At 36.9% G+C, this 19,062-nt stretch overlaps 2 protein-coding genes across 2 annotated transcripts in view; one reads left to right on the top strand and one right to left on the bottom strand.

Annotated features, from left to right (window-relative positions):
• Nucleotides 1-3,682: 3,682 nt before the first annotated feature.
• Nucleotides 3,683-4,177, bottom strand: LOC102488400 (beta-2-microglobulin). Its single transcript, XM_014583695.2, has one exon. The coding sequence runs from the start codon at nt 4,150-4,152 to the stop codon at nt 3,793-3,795; it is 360 nt and encodes a 119-aa protein (XP_014439181.1). The 5' UTR covers nt 4,153-4,177; the 3' UTR covers nt 3,683-3,792.
• An 8,454-nt stretch (nt 4,178-12,631) lies between these two features.
• The window catches only part of LOC106733722 (natural killer cells antigen CD94-like), a 14,783-nt gene continuing 8,352 nt past the window's right edge, over nt 12,632-19,062 (top strand). The window contains exons 1-3 of the mRNA XM_014583696.2: nt 12,632-12,716; nt 13,190-13,279; nt 14,105-14,200. Of these exons, the coding sequence (XP_014439182.1) occupies nt 12,650-12,716; nt 13,190-13,279; nt 14,105-14,200 (253 nt within the window). The 5' untranslated portion in view covers nt 12,632-12,649. The remainder of the gene's footprint in view (nt 12,717-13,189; nt 13,280-14,104; nt 14,201-19,062) is intronic.

Genomic DNA, 19,062 nt, shown 5'->3' with positions numbered 1-19,062 from the left:
TAAAAATTGTCCTAAGCAAGTGGCATGGTAACTACAAGTCAAAAATCCGTAGTCTATGCACGAAACAAGATAGACATTATCTACAATGGTAGATAATGCACCACAAAGTAGGACAGCAATAGAGTGAAAAGGTTGTTTACAAAACAACTAGAAAACAATGAACAAAATATCAATAATAAGTACTTATCTATCAGTTAAAACCTTGATTATAAATGGATTTCCAAATAAAATACAGTGACCAAATATATAAGAAAACAATGTCCAAATATATTCTGCCGATAAGTCACTCACTCACATTTAAAGACACATAAAGACAGAAAATGAAGAGACAAGGATATTCTAGATAAATTGAAATAAAAAGAGAGCAATGGTAACTATATTTATATCTTACAAATGAACTTTAAGTCAAAAAATACAAAAACAGAAAAAAAAGACATTATATAAGAATAAAGAGTTATTATGTCAAGAGCATATAACAATTGTAAACATATATGCACTCAACATAAAAGTACCTAAATATAGGGACCAGCAGTTGGTGTAATGGCTATGTCACTGGACTCCCATACAGTCGACTGCAGTTTGAGTCCTGGACCCAGTGACTTAAACTCACGCCTGGGCGCGTGTGGGTGCATGCCCAAGATCCCCAGAGGAGAATGGAGGAGAAGGGATTGCAGCGTGGCCATCTCCCCAAGGGGTGATTTCTCGCTTTCTGTCTGCCTGTCTCTCTGTGTCATTCTGGTGAGCGCATGCACCCTATAGCAAAAACCTCTCCAAAAGAAAAAAGTACCTAAATATATAAAACAAATATTAAACTATCTGAAGAAAAAAATATATCATAATACTAGAATAGTAGGGAATTTTAATACTTCACTTTGAGAAATAAACATTATTCACAGAGAAAATTAATTAAAATGCCTAGGCTATACTCAGATGGATTTCCTACTTCAGCTGTGAAATATTAGTTTCCTTGACCAATAATGAAGATTTTCTGCTGAGACTTCCCCTCCAGACTAACTTCTAGTGAATAGAGATAGCTCTGTGTCTCTTTCTCTCCATTTCTGTCTATCTCTGTCTCACCTGTGTCTCTCTGTGACTTTTAATTTTTTAATTAATTTTTATAAGGTTAAGTATTCTCTGGGCTCTCAAGCCTCTCCTTAATTGTGTTAATCGATGCCTTTCTTCACTTCAATTAAGAAAGGCACAATCCAAGCCAGGCCTATACTGAGATGGATACCCTACTTCGGCTGTTAATTATTGGTTTCACACACTGCATGTATGCAGTTTTCATTTTTTGCTTTTTAAAGTTATAATCTTGAAGCTTTTTTATCGTTCTTTTTTTCTTTCTTGTTTTTCATTTTATTTTTTCTTCTTTCCTCTTAATTCTTTTCCTTTTTTCTTTATCTTTATTCCTTGCCTGATCAGCCTCTATGCACTAAGTATCGAGATAAGTCCAAGTGAAGAGTTTCCAAATATCTGAATATGATGAGGGTCAGAATGATCCTCTATTTACCTTGAATCTTATGCACAAAGAGTGAACATGGAACAGAAGAGACATTGCAGATCACCTCCTTCTGCTCACCTTTGAATGCTCAGTTTGAACATCAAGAATTAGGAAGAAACACACCATCTATCAGATAACTAGAAATCACTGCAGGACTACAAGAAATATAGGAAAGCAAGAAAACACCTGTCCTCCAAGGTAAAAGTATAAGTCCTCTTCATCCTCAGACAGTACAATAAAACTCATGGAAATGTCTGATAAGAAATTTAGAAGATTCATAATGATAAAGCTTACAGAGATGGAAGAGAAGAGAGACAATGAACTGTAAAAGAGGCAGGAGAAAGGAGCTGACAAGTTCCAGGAGATGAGGAAATTCTTGCGAGACATAAAAGAGGAAACACACATTATAAAAAAGAATCAAATGGACCTGTTAGAGATCAAGACTATAATACAGGAAGTCGAAATCTCCCTTGAAAGTATTAAAAGCAGACTAGATCATACAGAAAATAGAATCTCAAATGTAGAAGAGAAAATTGCTGGCCTAGAAAAATCCACCATGAAGACTGAGAAAATGGACAAAAAAATGAGAATAATATGTGATAAATACTAGATACCATCAAATGTCCAAACATCTGGATAACTGGTATCTCAGAAGGTGAAGAGACTATTAATAAGGGCATTGATAATCTAGTCCATGAAATCCTGAAAGAAAACTTTCATTCAAAGATCTAGTCCCAGGAAATACAAAGGACCCCAGATAGAATCAACCCAAGAAAATCTTCTCTAAGACACATTATAACCAGGTTGACCAAAACTGCAGACAAAGATAAGATACTAAGACTTGCAAGAGAAAAACATCAAGTTACCTAAAGAGGATATCCCATCAGGCTAACAGCAGACCCCTCATCAGAAACAATGCTAGCGAGGAAAGAATGGGAAAATATATTCAAAGTGTTAAGGGAAAAGCAATTTCAACCAAGAATACTGTACCCAGCAAGATTATCCTTCATATGGGAAGAAAAGACAAGAATATTCTCAGATAAACAAAACCTGAAAGAATTTACCAACACCAGACCAGATCTCCAAGAAGTTCTCAAGGGAAGGTTTTATCAGGAAAATTAAATACAGACACATAGAAATAAGAGTTCAAAAACTAAGAAAATGGCCAACTTAATTGTAGAAACATGTCTGGAGTTGAATATTATATCTCAGAATTTAATTGGGAAGATCTGATCACAACAGAAGATAGACTCAGTACATGAGACTGAACTGGTGAAATAGCATTTTATGACTTTTGACTAAAACAATGATGATTTTCTTCCAGGTTTTGTTTTCCAAGTTTAAGGATTTTTGTCCTGTCTTGAGTTGCTGATAAGTTCATGTACCTACTATTTGAACAGACTCCTTTTTCCTGGCTTTAAGTTTTAAGTAAAGTTCCTTAGCATTTCTTTGATTTATTAAAGCTAAAACTGCTTTTCTTGACATTAAAAACTATATTTTATTTTATTATTTTTTTGCCATTGTTTTAATTAAGAAATAAAAATATACATAAGCTCGTATCACACTTTAAGAAGTATAAGAGGAATTATGAAATTTATTGTTCCATCAATTATAACAAATTTCCAATAATCCTGTCAATTATATTTCTAAAATTTTACCCCAAATTGTCAGCAGAGCATGCAAATTAGAAGTTAACCTGAACATGCACAACTGTTTTAATATCCAGCTTTTTTTTTTTTGAGAGGTTTTTCACTATAGGGCGTGTACACTCGCCAGACAGACAGAGAGAGACAGAGAGACAGAAAGCAAGAAATCACCCCCCCCAGAGGGGATGGCCACGCTGCAAATCCCTTCTCCTCCTTTCTCCTCTCGGGATCTTGGGCACGCACGCACGCGCACCCGGCGTGGGTTTTAAGCCACCGGGTCTGGGATGCGAACCACGGTCTACTACGTGGGAGTCCAGCGACATAGCCATTATGCTAACTGCTGGTTCCCTTAATATCCAGCTTTTGTGTACAGAAGAGACAGGAGAGTTCAGATTTGACCAAGATGTTGATGATGGACATGAGAATTTTCTTCTTCCCACGCTGAGTTACCATAGTGCTCCTGCCAGGTCCCAAAATGAAGACAGAGCCCAAAGTAGAACTGGAAAGATTATACCTATATTAATATCATTATAACCTCATCAATTTTGTGCATAAAGTATATAAGCTTATCAATATTAAAAAGATGAAAACAACTTGGAATTAGTCCCATCCAAATGAGCTATCTTCAGACCTCCATGATGCTGGTTAGTTGTCTTGGTCCCACATAACTACTTCTGGATTTTTCAAAGTGACATGTTTCACCCGGCAGCTATATTGGTCTTTGCCATTGGGTGTGAATTCACTGTGGACCAGAAGATAGAAAGACCAGTCTTTACTGAAAGACAAGTCTGACTGCTCCACATTCTCCATCTTCACTCCGTTCTTCAACAACTCGATTTCAATCTGAGGTGGATGAAAGCCAGATACGTAGCAGTTTGGGTAATTTGGCTTTCCATCTTCAGCTGGGTGACGAGAATAAACCTGAATTTTTGGAGCAGGTTCTACAGCGTCCAGTCCTGACAGAGACAGTAGCGCGAGCAGCGCCAAGGCCAGGTAGGGCGACATCGCGACTGCAGCTCAGTCAGTGGCAGAACTCAAAAACTATATTTTAAAATACCTATTTAATGACCATATTAAGCTTTATAGCATCAGCTAGGTGTTACCTTTTACTATATTCATGCTACTCAGAGTTTCACGCCTAAAGTCGGACATGTACTCACTGATATGTACATACCAGCTAAACTTGCTTTTGAAAGTAGTTAGACTTATTAAGCAATTTTGTGAATCAATAAAATTTGGGAGGGAAAAAGGAATGGATAACAACTGTAGACACCTAACATAGTGTGGGAGGATGGTGGGAAATGGCTGAGGGTGAGAAATAGGGGTAAAATAAATATATACATGAATATATGAGAAACTAGGAATGGAAAATTAATGACAATATGTATGATTAAGCTACCATGCAGTATATTTTGGATGGGAAATAATATTTTGTATGTTGTGACAATGCTCAGGGAATGAATATTAATTAATTAATTAATTAATTAAAAATGTTTCAGAAGAAAATTACAGTGCACTTGTAACTAGATTCTAGTTTTGTTCATAAGTTTAATTTAATGTATTTTTAAAATTTATTTAGCTTTATTTATTATTATTATTATTATTTTCACATGAGTTTTGGCAGAGAAAGAGAGAGAGAGAAAGAAGCCGCCGGGTCTGGGACTGGAACCGTGGTCGGCTATGTGGGAATTCCAGCACCTTAACCACCACACCACTTGCTGGCCCATAGTTTAATGTATTTGTGAAGCAATGAAATGTGGGAAATAATAAGAAAACCTAGGATTTGAACTACACTTTAGACCAAATGAATCTAACAGACAATCGAGAACATTCCATCCAACCAACAGACACAAAGTACACATTAGCCCCCTTTTTTAAGAATTATTTATTAATTTTATTTATTTATTTTTGTTTTTATTTTTAATTTGCTGTAGGGCATGTGTACTCACCAAAGAGAGAGAAAATGAAAATAGAAAAGAAAGTCACCAAGTCTGGGAATCTTGTTTGGAAAATGAAAATAGAAAAGAAAGTCACCAAGTCTGGGACTTGAATCTTGTTTGGCCATGTAGGAGTCCAGTGCCTCCACCACCATGCCCCCTGCTGTTCCCACATTAGTCTCAAGCACACAGAATTGTTGTCCTAGGTGGATCATATATTAGGCCACAAGAAAACATTATCAATTTAAGAATATTGAAATCACGTCAAGTACCATTTCTGGTCACAATGGTATGAATCTACACATCAAAAACAGGACTATATGTTTAAAATTTACAAATAGAGCCAGCAAGGGGCATGGTGGTTAAGGCACTGAACTCCCACATGGCCTACTGTAGTTTGAGTCCCAGACCTGGTGGCTTAGAAATCATGCTGGCACGTGTGTGTGTGTGTGTGTGTGTGTGTGCCCCAAATCCCAAGACAAGGATGAAAGAATGGAAGAAGAGGAAGTGTTCTGTGGCCATCCCTCTTAAGGGGTGCTTTCTCATTTTCCTTCTCATTGTTGCTCTCTGTCTCTGTCCTACAAGTCATATGCCCTATGGCAAAAACCTTTAAAAAATTTTTTTGACAAATACATGGAAATTAATCAACATGCTCTTGAACAACTGAGTGAATTGAAAAATTAAAAGGGAAATTAAAAAGTACCTTGAGACAAAAACTAAAACACAACATGCCAAAACTTCTGGGATGGGGCAAAAGTAGTTCTAAAGGAAAAGTTATAGCAATAAACATCTGCATCAAAAAAGAAGAAAGATGTCCAGTTAACAACTTAACATTATACCACAAGGAAATAGAAACACAAACTAAGTCCAATGATAGCATAAGGAAAAAATAAAGATCAGAACAGAAATAAATGAAACACGGATTAGAAAACAATAGAAAAGGCTGATAAAACTAAGAGTTGTGTTTTGAGCAGATAAACAGTAGTAACAAACTTTTAGCTACTCAACTGAAAAAGAAATAGACAGAAAGAAGATTAAAATAAATAATATCAGAAATGAAAGAGGAAAGATTACAACGGAAACCACAGAAAAAGGGAGGATTAGAACAACTTTATACTATTGGATTAGGTTCAGAGACATCATTATGAATTCATGCTGAGCTTCATTTACATGCAGATAGATTCATATTACGTGTGTATGTGTGTGTGTGTGTGTGTGTGTGTGTGTGTGTGCATGACCTAGGGTATTACCTGGATCTATCCATCTAGTAATCATAGAAGGAATAGAACTCCAGAAGTTGCAAACAGACCCAGAACCCAGAACTTGTTCTAATACCATGTACCAGAAAAAGGAAGTAGAGCTCTATAGAGACAGAAATGGTTGAGAGCAAACGAAAGCATGACCAGCCAGAGCATCTTATAGTGCCAGAAAGCAATAAATTGCTCAAAATGTAAGATTAGGTCATGTCACAGATACTAATCTTACAGAGCTCTCAATGGCCCAAATGGTGCAATTGAGGAAGCAAACTAAAGCAGTTTTGTATTAACAGGAAGTATAAAATTAATATCCTGATCCTATATTAATTCAAATAACTGAATAAGTAAACAGAGGATAAAAAGATAAATATTCCTTATACGTGAATTTCAAATTCTCTCCAAGAGATGGAGCTTAAACCCAACTAGAGCGGAGTGGACTAATGAATTTATTCTGAAGAACAGAGGAAAGAGGAAGTGGTATCTTTGCAGTAGAGAAACCTGGCAAACAGTAATTTAACCAAGCGGAACATTAACCTGATGCCATGTGGTTAACATGTATCCTTTACATGATTTAATGAGCAGTGTACTTCACGTTTGTAGTGGTCTTTCTAAAGGCTAGTTAGAGAAAAACAGAAATACAAATTGAGAGTCAGTCTTCAAAAACATCTCACCAGTACTCAAAATTATCATGGGAAACCAAAGGAGACTGAATGTGTTACAGACTAAAGAAAACAAGATCATTAACTGCCATGATGTCTCACTGAATCATTGAACAGAAGAACATTAATGGAAAAAGTAATGAAATAAAGTAAAATAAAATAAAATAAAATAAAGTCTGAAGTTTTATTAATAGTAAGGCATCACTGTTTAGTTATTGGTTTTGATCATGCAAATGATATTGTTAAGGAAAACTAAGTGAGCGTCAGATGGAAATTCTCTCCATTATGTTTAAAAATTTTCTGTAAATCTAAAATTACGAACTAAAGATTTTTTAAATTTTAATTTAAGGAAACTCCGATAAAACATTGAACATGTAGCTCTATTTGCCATTGGAAGAAAAGATATAAAAATCTCCCAACAATTTTGCAAATGCAAACTAAGACATAGAGTCAACCTAAGTGCCCAGTGATTGGGTTTTAAGCCTTTTACATTTATTTCTGCTTTAACATTTAGCACTAGGGCTTACATTAAAAAACAACCTCCTCAGTGTACTATGACATTTTTTGTGTTTATCTACATTGTATACCTGTGAAATTAAGAGAAAAATGATATCTTTTTTTTAAGAGGTTTTTGCTATAGGGCGCGTGCATTCACCAGACTGATAGAGAGAGACAGAGAGACAGAAAGCGAGAAATCATCCCCCAGGGGGGATGGCCACGCTGCAATACCTTCTCCTCCATTCTCCTCTCGGGATCTTGGGCATGCACGCACATGTGCCCGGAGTGAGTTTAAGCTACCGTGGGACTCGAACTGCTGTCGGCTACGTGGGAGTTCAGCGACATAGCCATTACACCAACTGCTGGTCCCAAGAGAAAAAGGATATCTAATGAAAAGTTAACAATGCCCACTAGATTTTAATATTACTCAATTAGAATAAATGTAATAATTTTTTTTTAATTTCAATTTACTTTAGAATTAAATGAGCTAATACCTGCAAGTGCTTATAAAACTGCTGGTATTTTGTAAAGGATTTATTAATATGGCTGAACCATCATTTACAATTTAGAGAAGACCAGTAGTTGGAGTAATGGCTATGTCTCTGGATTCCTATGCAGTCAACCGCGGTTCAAGTCCCAGACCCAGGGGCTTAAACTCACATCGAGCACATGTGTGTGCATGCCCATCCCAAGAAAAGAATGGAGGAGAACAGATTGTGGTGTGGCCATCCACCCTGGGGGGTGATTTCTTGCTTTCTATCTCTCTCTCTCTCTTTCTGGTGAGTGCACATGCACTATAGCAAAAACCTCCCCCCCCCCAAAAAAAATGGAGAAAATAGTAAAATGAAATAATTTTATAATGAAGACTCAGAAAACCGTGTTGAATATAAAAGTTTAGGTGGAATATTTCGAAATAGCAGGTATATGTATTTCATAATGTAAATCATTACAATATATTTTTGGTTAAAAAAAGTTTTCTTAAGTTCTAACAGTGAAAATAAAGTGATCAACAAGTGGGTCAGAGCACTAACTTTTTGATTAAATGGATTAAAGTGGTTACTAGGAAGATATTTTCTTTTTTTTTTTTTTTTGGAGCGGTTTTTGGTATAGGGTGCGTGCTCACCAGACAGAGAGAGACGGAGAGCTAGAAAGCGAGAAATCACCCCCTAGCGGGTATGACCACGCCGCAATCCCTTCTCCTCCATTCTCCTCTCAGGATCTTGGGCATGCACGCACACGTGCCTGGCGTAGTTTAAGCCACTGGGTCTGGGACTTGAACTGCGGTCGTCTGCATGGGAGTCCAGCAACATAGCCATTACGCTAACTGCTGGTCCCATTTTCTTTTCTTTTTTTTTTTTTTTATATATTTTCTTGACAGATGTGCAGATGCAGAAGCTAAGGCTTCTGGGTCTCAACCTCCAGTCGCCATATTGTTGAGTACTGAGCTTGCCGGTGCCTGCTCTGGCTGGTGTCTGCAGTAGCTGGAGAATCCAGGACTAAAATAGGGAATGAGAAGGTCAGAGAACACACAGGGAGAATAGAAATAATCTTGTCCTCTTTCACATACTGCCTACGTTGTCCTTTCCTTACACTTAACTCTGTTTGAAAACGTCTGTGTAAACGTTTTTGGTTTTTGTTTGTTTGTTTGTTGGGTTTTAGCCATAGGGCATGTGCCCTTGTAGTCGAGAGACAGTAAGAGGGAAAGTAAGACATCAGCCTCCAGGATGGATGGCCACACCGCAATCCCTTCTCCTGCATTCTCCTCCTGGAATTTTGGACATGTGCATACATTTGCCTGGCATGATTTACAGGCCACTAGGTCTGGGATTCGCACCACTGTTAGCCATGTGGAAGTCCAATATCTTAACCACCACACCACCTGCCGACCCCTTGAAAATGAGTTTTTAAAATCAGGGTAGATTTTTCCTTCAGTCAGAGTTTCTCCTATCTACACCTCAATAAAACATTTTTGGAAAAGAGTCCATCCTGCTTGTTTTCAGCATAAATGAGAATACACAATTAAAATATAACCAACCGTCTATTTTTATTATTGACTGGTGAAAACAGTCACCTTTTTCCAGTGAGTTGAAACCTATATAATCCAACTTTACTGTCATTGCTACATTGCTAATCCCGTTACATAATATGCATGCCACTTGAAACCACTCAGGAGGAAGCTAACATGCTTCTGGTCTTCAAAATTTAATTATACCCTGGGTAGAAGAAGATCAAACATCATCTAAGCTCACAGTTTAGATTACGTAAACTCTGTATTATATACTAGATTGAACTTAAAATCAGACTTTTAAAACTTTATGTTATGGAAAGAATTTTTCCAAATATTAAAGCAAATTAAATATAGATATACTTTGAAGGAATCAGGCACTGAGTGGCTTCCAATTTAATAACACTTAAAAGCTCTTATGCAAAATCACCTTTAGAAAATGTGGTGAGGGACTGCCTATAAATTCATATATTTGTACTTAGCCGGTTATCTAGTCTTATAGAGGATAAATGCAAATATCTAATCAAATATATCTTCTATTTTTGACCCCCAAACAGTGGTGTCTGATACAATGATACAAGAAATTATATCTAGAATCTCAGTATTTGGTGAAGGTCCTGGAGATGTTGGTGATGGAAATCTTTTTTTTTTTTAATGGAGAGTATTTGTTGGCTTAAATTCTCTGCAAAATGGGCATGGCCCTTTAAATTATCTCACCCATTCAGCTCCTCTGTAATAAAGAAAACCCGCATATACCTCAGTAAGGAAAAATGCAAATGGGTGAGGCACAAGGGTCAAATATTAATAGAGCTTGCTCACATGCATACACGCAACTGAAAAATACTGATGCTTACTGAGTAACAAGGGCTGATAAGATGTAGAGCCAAGAGGTATCGTCTTCTGTTCCAGCTCACACACATCCACTCTGACTGTCCACGGGTGCTACCTACCTCTTCTAGTTGGACCAGACTCCATAGCTGGCAGACTGCAGATTCACTGACCAGGTATTGTCAACTCTATCCATGGCTAGCACTTTAATCACAGCTTACTGTTACTGCTGCCATCTCTTGATTATTGTACATAGAGCATAAAGAAGAGAGACTTTAAAGAACAACTGAGTAAATGTAATGTTGCAATAAAGGAGCTGAGCAATTCAGAATTTAAAATTAATTTAAAGGGAAATTACTTTCACTAAATGTTTCATGGTTTACCACTGATTATAAAAGACAGTTTTGTTACAAAAGATTTTAACATATCTTCTGTGCTCAGTGTGATCATAGAGCAAATGGTCACATCAATGATAACGGGGTTTTAGTAAAGTTATTATTTAACCAATTATATAATATTTTCTTATTTGTATAATACTTCTCTATTCACTTTCATGTCTAGAGTTTGGTTGCCTATATGATATAGCTTCCAAATTTCTGAGGTAGTCCAGGTACAGCAAAGGGTTTTTAACATTATTATAATATTATTTGTGCAATCATATTTATTTGATGAGAAGTTTTCTTCTGAGAAATTATTTTAAAACTAATTATTTTTCTAACCATATTATGAAAAATAAAATGGGACATAATTCCTGGAGGAAAAAATATATAAAAAGTATTTAATTTCATGTTACACTGATAAGTCAGTGAGCATAAGAATTATAAAAATTTGATAGAACCAACAGATTGCATAGTGGTTATATCACTGGACTCCCACATGGTAGACCATGATTCAAGTCCTGGATACGGTATCTTAGAAATCACACCGGCCATGTGTGCATGCATGCCCAAGATCCTGGGAGGACAATGGGGGAAAAGGGATCAGCTACCATTATCCCTAATGGGAGAATAATGGCCGTCCCAACTGGGGGGGGGCGGTGATTTCTCACTTTCCTTCTCACTGAGTCTGTCTCTCTCTCTCTCCCCCCATGAGAATACATGCCCTAAGGCAAAAACCTCTTAAAAAACAAACAAAAAAATTAGTAGAGGGAATTTGATGCTATGCAAATGTGTTTGATTACAAAAATGATATTTAACATGCTTAAGACAAAATAGTAAACTTTTTCAAATATTTGCAAGGAATATTATTATTTCAAAGAAAATTTGGAGCTTTCTCCAGTGACTTCAAATATCATAGGAATTAAACAGCACAGTCCACAGGAGTATATCAAACCAATTTGAGTCCTAAGTGTAGGGCATCCATTTATAATGCAATGTTGGTAGAGGTGCTAAGGACGTTTAGCAAGATATGGGAAGCAAGTTGTCTTTGAGTATTAAAAATAATAATAATAATGATAAGGTCAAAGAAAAATTTTTAAAAATATAAAGAGATACTATGAAGAGGAATTTTTAGAACACATAACTAGGTGACACTATCTTCACAGTATAAATGGTACATATATGATTGAAAAAAGAAATTAAAATTAAAAATTAAAAAATTATTTTGGTATTTTCCTAGAAAGGGGCAATTTTTCAGTGACATAAATGTTTCATAGACTGCAACACTTCTACACTTTTTAAAGTAGATAATACATTTAGAGAACTCAAGGTACTGCTTGAAAAAATAGCATTAAAGGACCTAAGAACAAACAATGATAGCTGGTAATTTTTAGAATTGTTTTAAAAACTAATCATTTGGGGGCCAGCAGTTAGCATAATGGCTATGTTGCTGGACTCCCATGTAGTCGACCACGGTTCGAGTCCCGGACCCGGTGGCTTAAACTTACGCCGGGCGCGTGTGCATGCATGCCCAAGATCCTGAGAGGAGAATGAAGGAGAAGGGATAGTGGCATGGCCATCCCCCCTGGGGGGTGATTTCTCGCTTTCTATCTCTCTGTCTGTCTAGTGAGCGCACACGCCCTATAGCAAAAAAACTCTCAAAAAAAAAAAAACTAATCATTTGAAGCAAACATTTTTCTTGTAATAAAATTACAAAATTAAAATTTATACGTCAGCAGGTAAATATTGGGTTGTCAGGAAAGTCATGATTCACTTTTGTATAGAAAAATATATCATGACTTACCTGGTGACCTAGTAGAATTAAATACTGATTTAAATGATATATAGAGAACCCAGAGATGCTAAACCTGAACACGTTTCTCTTAAAATAAAACTGCAAATATGTATATCTTTTAGAATTGTTGCTTAAAAATTTTCTGAGATGGATGAAAAATATACATGTATAGAAGAAAAACATCCTTTTTCCAAGAAGCGGATGCAAAAGGATGGTAAGTATTTTTTTCTCTCCATCCCTGAACCTAGATACTACTCTCTGCTCTCTGTTTAAAATTTTTCCTAAAGACTTCGTTCTAATTTAGAATTCAAATATGACTAACATCTTTCCAAGATTTTGTCATCTAAATTAAGATTTACCTGATAGACTACATAACAAGAGGATGACGTGCATAGATCTGTATTTCTCAAGAACATGTTTGCAGTGCACAGTAGTAACATGGCTGGACCCACACGGGGAAGGTCCTGGATTTGTGTTCTAGGACCTCCGTCAGCACGCCAGGCACACACACGTGTGCCCATCCATGGTTTTGGCATCTTACTGGGGCCAGATCCTGGCATGAGAATCCTGCTGAGGGTTTTTCTCATTTTCCCTCTCTCAAAGAATAGGCAAAAACAAAGAAACTACATGGTTTCAAAAATTAGCATGAATATAAAACAGTATCTATATCTCTGTTTAAACCTCCAGGACAAGAAGGGAAGCTAGTTTATGCAGAATTGAAAAAACCTCCAAACTCCAAGCAGACACAGAAAAGAAGTGGATCCCATGAAGAAAAAGGTAAAGTTTAGTAGAGCACCAAGCTTCACTGCCTTCCAGTTTCTCAACCTCTGTATATGTAACTAAAGTAACTAGAGCCTGAAACCACTGTTCCGAATCACTTGAATAGCTTGCCCCACTTTCATGAGACTGCCAGTGAGAAAATAATAGATGATTAAACATATGTAAACAGGATACTTGTAAAATCAGTGTTTTGTGATCATGGGTCAATAAAAATGAATTATACAATATTATTTTAGAAAAATCTTTACTTTCTAAAAGTAAGTCTATATATATAATATTCTACTTTGTATCTTTTAAAGGACTGAGATGATCTGAGAATTATTCTGGTAAAGTTAGAGTAAGTGACTGGGGACCAGTAGATGGCATAGCGGTTAGTTACATCCTATATAGCGGACAGTGGTTCAAATCCTGGACCTGGTGACTTAAAACTCATGCCAGGAAAGTGTGTATACATGCCCAAAATCCTGAGAAGAGAATGGAGAAGGGGTTGCAGTATGGCCATTCCCCCTGGGGGGTGATTTCTCACCTTCCCTCTCACTGTCTGTCTCTGTCTCCATCTGGCACATACACATGCACTAAGGCAAAATCTCTATTAAAAGAAAAAAAAAAAAGTCACTTTCCTAAGAGATGTAGGTAACAGAATAGGAACTGAACTCAGGGATCCAATTCTCAGTTCAACTTTGTTTCCAATCATTCACTGTCCCTTTCCATTTTTCAAGAATCAGGGTCTTGAATTTATGGGAATGTCCTCTCTAAAATCCTCCTCTTCGATTCAGTCTTTCTTTGCTGGTCTCCTCAGTGTCTCTTTTCCTCTCTGGGCAGGATCTTCAGTTCCATTTGCCTGGTATCTCACCGTAGTGATTCTTGGTGTCTCCTGTTTTGTTCTTCTTTTATCCACTGGAATCTTGGGATTCATGGGTAAGTTACTAGGTGTGTAACCTGAATCAAAAGTCTCCTCCTTACAGAAGTATAATTTTTTCCTAGTCTTCTGATTCTACTGGTTTCCCAGATGTGATATCCAGTTCTACCCAGAGAATGCTTCTCCCTCACTCCCTAAAGTAGTCACTTGGCTGTGTACTGAACCTCCCTGAAGCTTCTGATTCCTGCTTGACTTTAAAACATGGATCATATTTAAGAAGTATCCAGGAAAAGCAGTGTCTGACATTTGGTCATTGAAGGTGATGTTGTGTGCACCCAGCTTTCTCTCGCCACAGACAACTTCTTTCAAAGTCCTATTGGTTCCACCTCTATATTTGCATTCTGTAGCTCAAATTTATTTATCTCTAATTTTTGGAATTTATTAATTTATTTCTTCCATGAACACGAGCAGCAAAGAATAAGAGCAACAGAGACAGAGAGCACTGCCAAAAGACCTTAACACTACAACCCACCAACAGCTTCCTTTAACTCTGGGTCAGGCGCACCTGCATACCATGTAGACCCTGAGAAGTCTCCTAACACAAATCCAGAACACTCCCAGGTGGGTCAGTTTCTCAGAGTACACTATTTTACCATGTCACCACCATCTGCCCTTACTTTTAGCTTTTTCTTTTTCTTAAATACAACTGACACATGCCAATACAACAGGTCCCTAATATTACAGTTATATCCTAAATTACTCTAATATCAAAAGGTCTTCAAAATGTTAATAAAACTGCCAAATAAATTTCTCCAAAAATATCTCAAAAATGTCATCCAAATGCCCAGAAACTATTAACAAGTTTTCATTCACTACTGAATAATCTTCAAACTCTACCTATATTTGACTTCATGAATCATAATCTTATTTCAATCAAGTAATTCTAAGCTTTACTCAGTGTTTCCAAACTGGCTTCAAAGTATTCTGAAGTTTTTGCTTTCCCACATGTTCTAAGTTCCTGTCCCTACACCATTGTCGATGCTGTTTCCTCCATCTCAGCATCTTTCCTCGTGCACAGATCAGTGCCTGTGGAAATCCCAGCCATCCCTCAAGAGTTTAATTCCTCCCTGTCATCTTTTCTAATTCTCCTAGCACACTACTTTAGGGAGTGAGGGAGAAGTGTTCTTTGTCTCAAATCTAATTTGTAGCCTTGCATTATTTCAACCGAATGCATAGCCTTTTATTACTTCAACCTTAATATTTGTTGTCTAGATCAGGATTTTTTAATGATAGTGCTATTGACACAGGGAGGATGATTCTTTGTTGGAGAAGTCATCTTATGCTTTGTGGAGTGGTCTGCAGCATACCTCTGCTCCACTCAACAGAGGATCATAGATCACATAGAATGTCTCCAGACAAGCAAATGTCCCCTGAAGGTAAAAATCACCCTCTCGGTTGTGAATCTTTCCTTTGGGTAAATTTCCAAACATGTTGGACAATATAAGTGAAAATAAATCAGTAATTGGGTCCAGCAGTTGGCATAATGGCTATGTCGCTGGACTCCCACGTAGTAGACAGCAGTTCGAGTCCTGGACCTGGCAGCTTGAACTCACACTGGGCACGTGTGCATGCGTGCCCAAGATCCCAAAGAGGAGAATGGAGGAGGAGGGATTGCGGTGTGGCCACCCACCCCCCCCTACCCCCCCGGGGGATGACTTCTCACTTTCTGTCTCCCTGTCTCTCTGTCTTTCTGGCAAGCGCACACACCCTATAGCAAAAATCTCTCCAAATAAATAAATAAATAAATCAGTAATTAACATGTCTTTATTCAAAGGAAGTTACAGTCAGTTGAGTCTTTATACTCCTTTGTGTGTATTTTCTAAGAACTTCATCCTGTTTATTGAAATATCTGATTATGGAACCTATGCCTGATGTGCAGACCAAGCTTTTCAAACTGTGTGCGTACAGGAGAGGGGCACTTTTGATATATAATAATCAAGTACTCATTTATATATTACCATTATCAATATATAATTGGACAACCATATAATTTATCCACTTAAATTGTGATATTCAACCTCTTGAGTGTATTCACATGGTTGTATAACCATAACTCTAATCAACAGTAGATTACTTTCTTCACCCCAAAAGAAACCCCATACCTTGTGGCAATTTCTCTCCATTTCTCTCCAACTCTGCCAGTACAAGAAATAAATAAATAAATAAATACTTTTCTTTTCTTTCTTTCTTTTTTTCCAATTTACCAATAGGTGTGTGTGCTCACTAGGGAACAGGAGAGAGAGTAAGAGAGAAAGTCAGAAAACATCCCCCCAGTGGCTATAGTCAAACTGCAATCCCATCTCTTACATTCTCCTCCTGGGATTTTGTGCACTCACCACACAGAGAGAGACAGAGAAGGGATTGTCACACCACAATCCCTTCTCCTCCATTCTCCTCTCAGGATCTTGGGCACACACGCACATGTGCCCAGAGAGAGTTTTAAACCACTGGGTCTGGGACTCAAACTGCAGTCAACTACATGGGAGTCCAGCGACATAGCCATTATGCTAACTGCTGGTCCCTAGATTTCCTTATTCTTGACATTGCATGCTAGTATAATCATAATCATAATAGTCTTTTGTGACTATTTTCTTTCATGTAGTATAATGTTTTCAAGGTTCATTCATAATATAGACATGTAGCATAATGTTTTCAAGGTTCATTCATAGTGTAGCATGTATCAGTATGTCAATCCTGGATTTTTTGCAAAAAAAAAAATCCATTGCATGGATATAAATCATTTATATTTATCCTTTCATCATCAATTCATAACATTTCTTTTGGTACTGCTTTAAACTGTGGTGAATAATGCCACTGTGGAACTAGCGCACAATTTTTTGTGTAGGCACACAATGAATCTCAAAAAAAGCTCATTGAAATTGCATATTATTAAAAAAAAAAACTATGCATAGATGGGGCCAGCAGATGGTGTAGCAGTTATGTCACTGGACTCCCACATGACTCACCATGGTTCAAGTCCCAAACCCAGTGGCTTGAAAATCACACTGTGTGTGTGTATGCATAAGTGTCCAAGATCCCAAGAGCAGAATGGAAAAGAAGGGATTATAGCATGACCATGCCCCCTGCGTGATTTCTTACTTTCCCTCTCACTGTCGCTGTCTCTGTCTCTGTCTCTCTCTCTCTCTCTGGGGAGTACACACACTCTAAAGCTAAAACCTCTAAAAAAAACAAAACAAACAAAACTTTGCATGATTTAAAATTATTTTTTACCGAAAGACTAATACTTTTAATTCTACTTCTATGACCTTTTGAAGTCCACTCATACACTGTCATTTCTCTTAGAGTTCTAAGTAAGAATAGAATTTCTAGGTCACATATAAATCTATGCTGACCTTTTGAGGAGATGCCAGACTGTTCCAAAGTGGGTGCACCATTTATAGTCCCACCAATGCTGTGAAATTTCAGTATCTCTGTGTAATAGCCAACATCATAATATGTCTTTTTGGTTATTGTCAACCTTTTCATTGTGGCATGTTCTATCTCACTTAACATTATACAAATTTTTCACTTTCTGTCAAATGACAGGAGACTGCCATTCCTTATAACTTGGTATATCATTCTGTATACATGCCATATTTTCCTTATGATTTCATCAGTTTGTGGAATCTTAGATTAATTCCATGTTTTTTTGACGGGTAGGTTTTTGAGAACATATACCCCAGGAAGGTTTTGCTTTGCTGCTCTTTCTTTGGCTTTCCTGGTCTGTCTTTAAGATTGGTGCTTTTGGGGCTAGTAGATGGAGTAACGGTTACATTGCTGGACTCCCACATGTCCGACTACAGTTGGAGTTCCAGACCTGTGACTTGAAACTCACACCAAGCATGTATGAATGAATGCCCAAGGCCCCAGGAGAAGAGTGGAGGAGGAGGGATTGTGATATGGGCATCCTCGGGGGGCAGGGGTGATTTCTCACTTTCTCTCTCTCCTCTCTCTCTCTCTGGCAAGCAAATGCTCCCTACGGCAAAAACTCCTCAAAAGAAAAAAGAAAAAAAAAAGATTGTGTTTGCACACTGTCACCAACTTCCTCTTGTTTGCCCTCAAAGTCCCAATTGCTTTCAAGAGCATCCTTAGGCTTGAGGTTTGTGTTGGAGTAAGTCATTTTCCTTAGAGAGAGATTTAGAAATTCTAATACCTTAGAATCCACATACATTTATTTTACTTGGTTTTTGCTTTTCTCTATAGGGCCTTCTCTTTATTTTTTTATTATTTATTTATTTATTTTTATATTAAATTTAATAACATATATCTTTACAAAGTATAGCATTCCTTTTTCCAGCATGAATACCATATTTATCGGTCAAAACAAAGACATTACTATACACATCAGCAACAGAAAATAGCTTTTTAGTTTTTTGTCAATTAAGTGTACTTTGTTTTTCTTTTTCGTTCCCCTCCCTCCATTAATCACCCCTGTGTTGCCCCTATTCTTCCTATCTCAAGTATCCACCATTGCCTTACCTGCTACTATACCTTACAAACTTTCAGTTTCTGCCATAGAGCACAGATAATTGGTATATATTGAGTGGGACATACAAAGTTTATCTTTCATAATTTGACTTGCTTTGCTTAGCATTAAGTCTTCCACATCTGTCACCTTGTATAAAATGTCAATGTTTAATTTTTTTTATGGCTGAGTAGTATTCAATAGATTAAATATGTCACATTTTTTCAATCCAATCATCTATTTTTGGACATTTGGTTTTTTTTAATTTTTTTCTTTTATTTTTTTATTTCATTTTCTTCCATACAGTCAATCACATTATTATTTGTCTTACAAAATGGATATTTAAGCAGGTGAACATTTCTCCCTAGTACTGTTGATAAAACTACAAAATATCCT

The sequence above is a fragment of the Tupaia chinensis genome, unplaced genomic scaffold, assembly GCF_000334495.1.
Source record: "Tupaia chinensis unplaced genomic scaffold, TupChi_1.0 Scaffold144578_1, whole genome shotgun sequence".
NCBI classification, from domain to species: Eukaryota; Metazoa; Chordata; class Mammalia; order Scandentia; family Tupaiidae; genus Tupaia; species Tupaia belangeri.
Note: the sequence above shows the minus strand (reverse complement) of the source record. Positions and strands in the feature narration are given on the sequence as shown.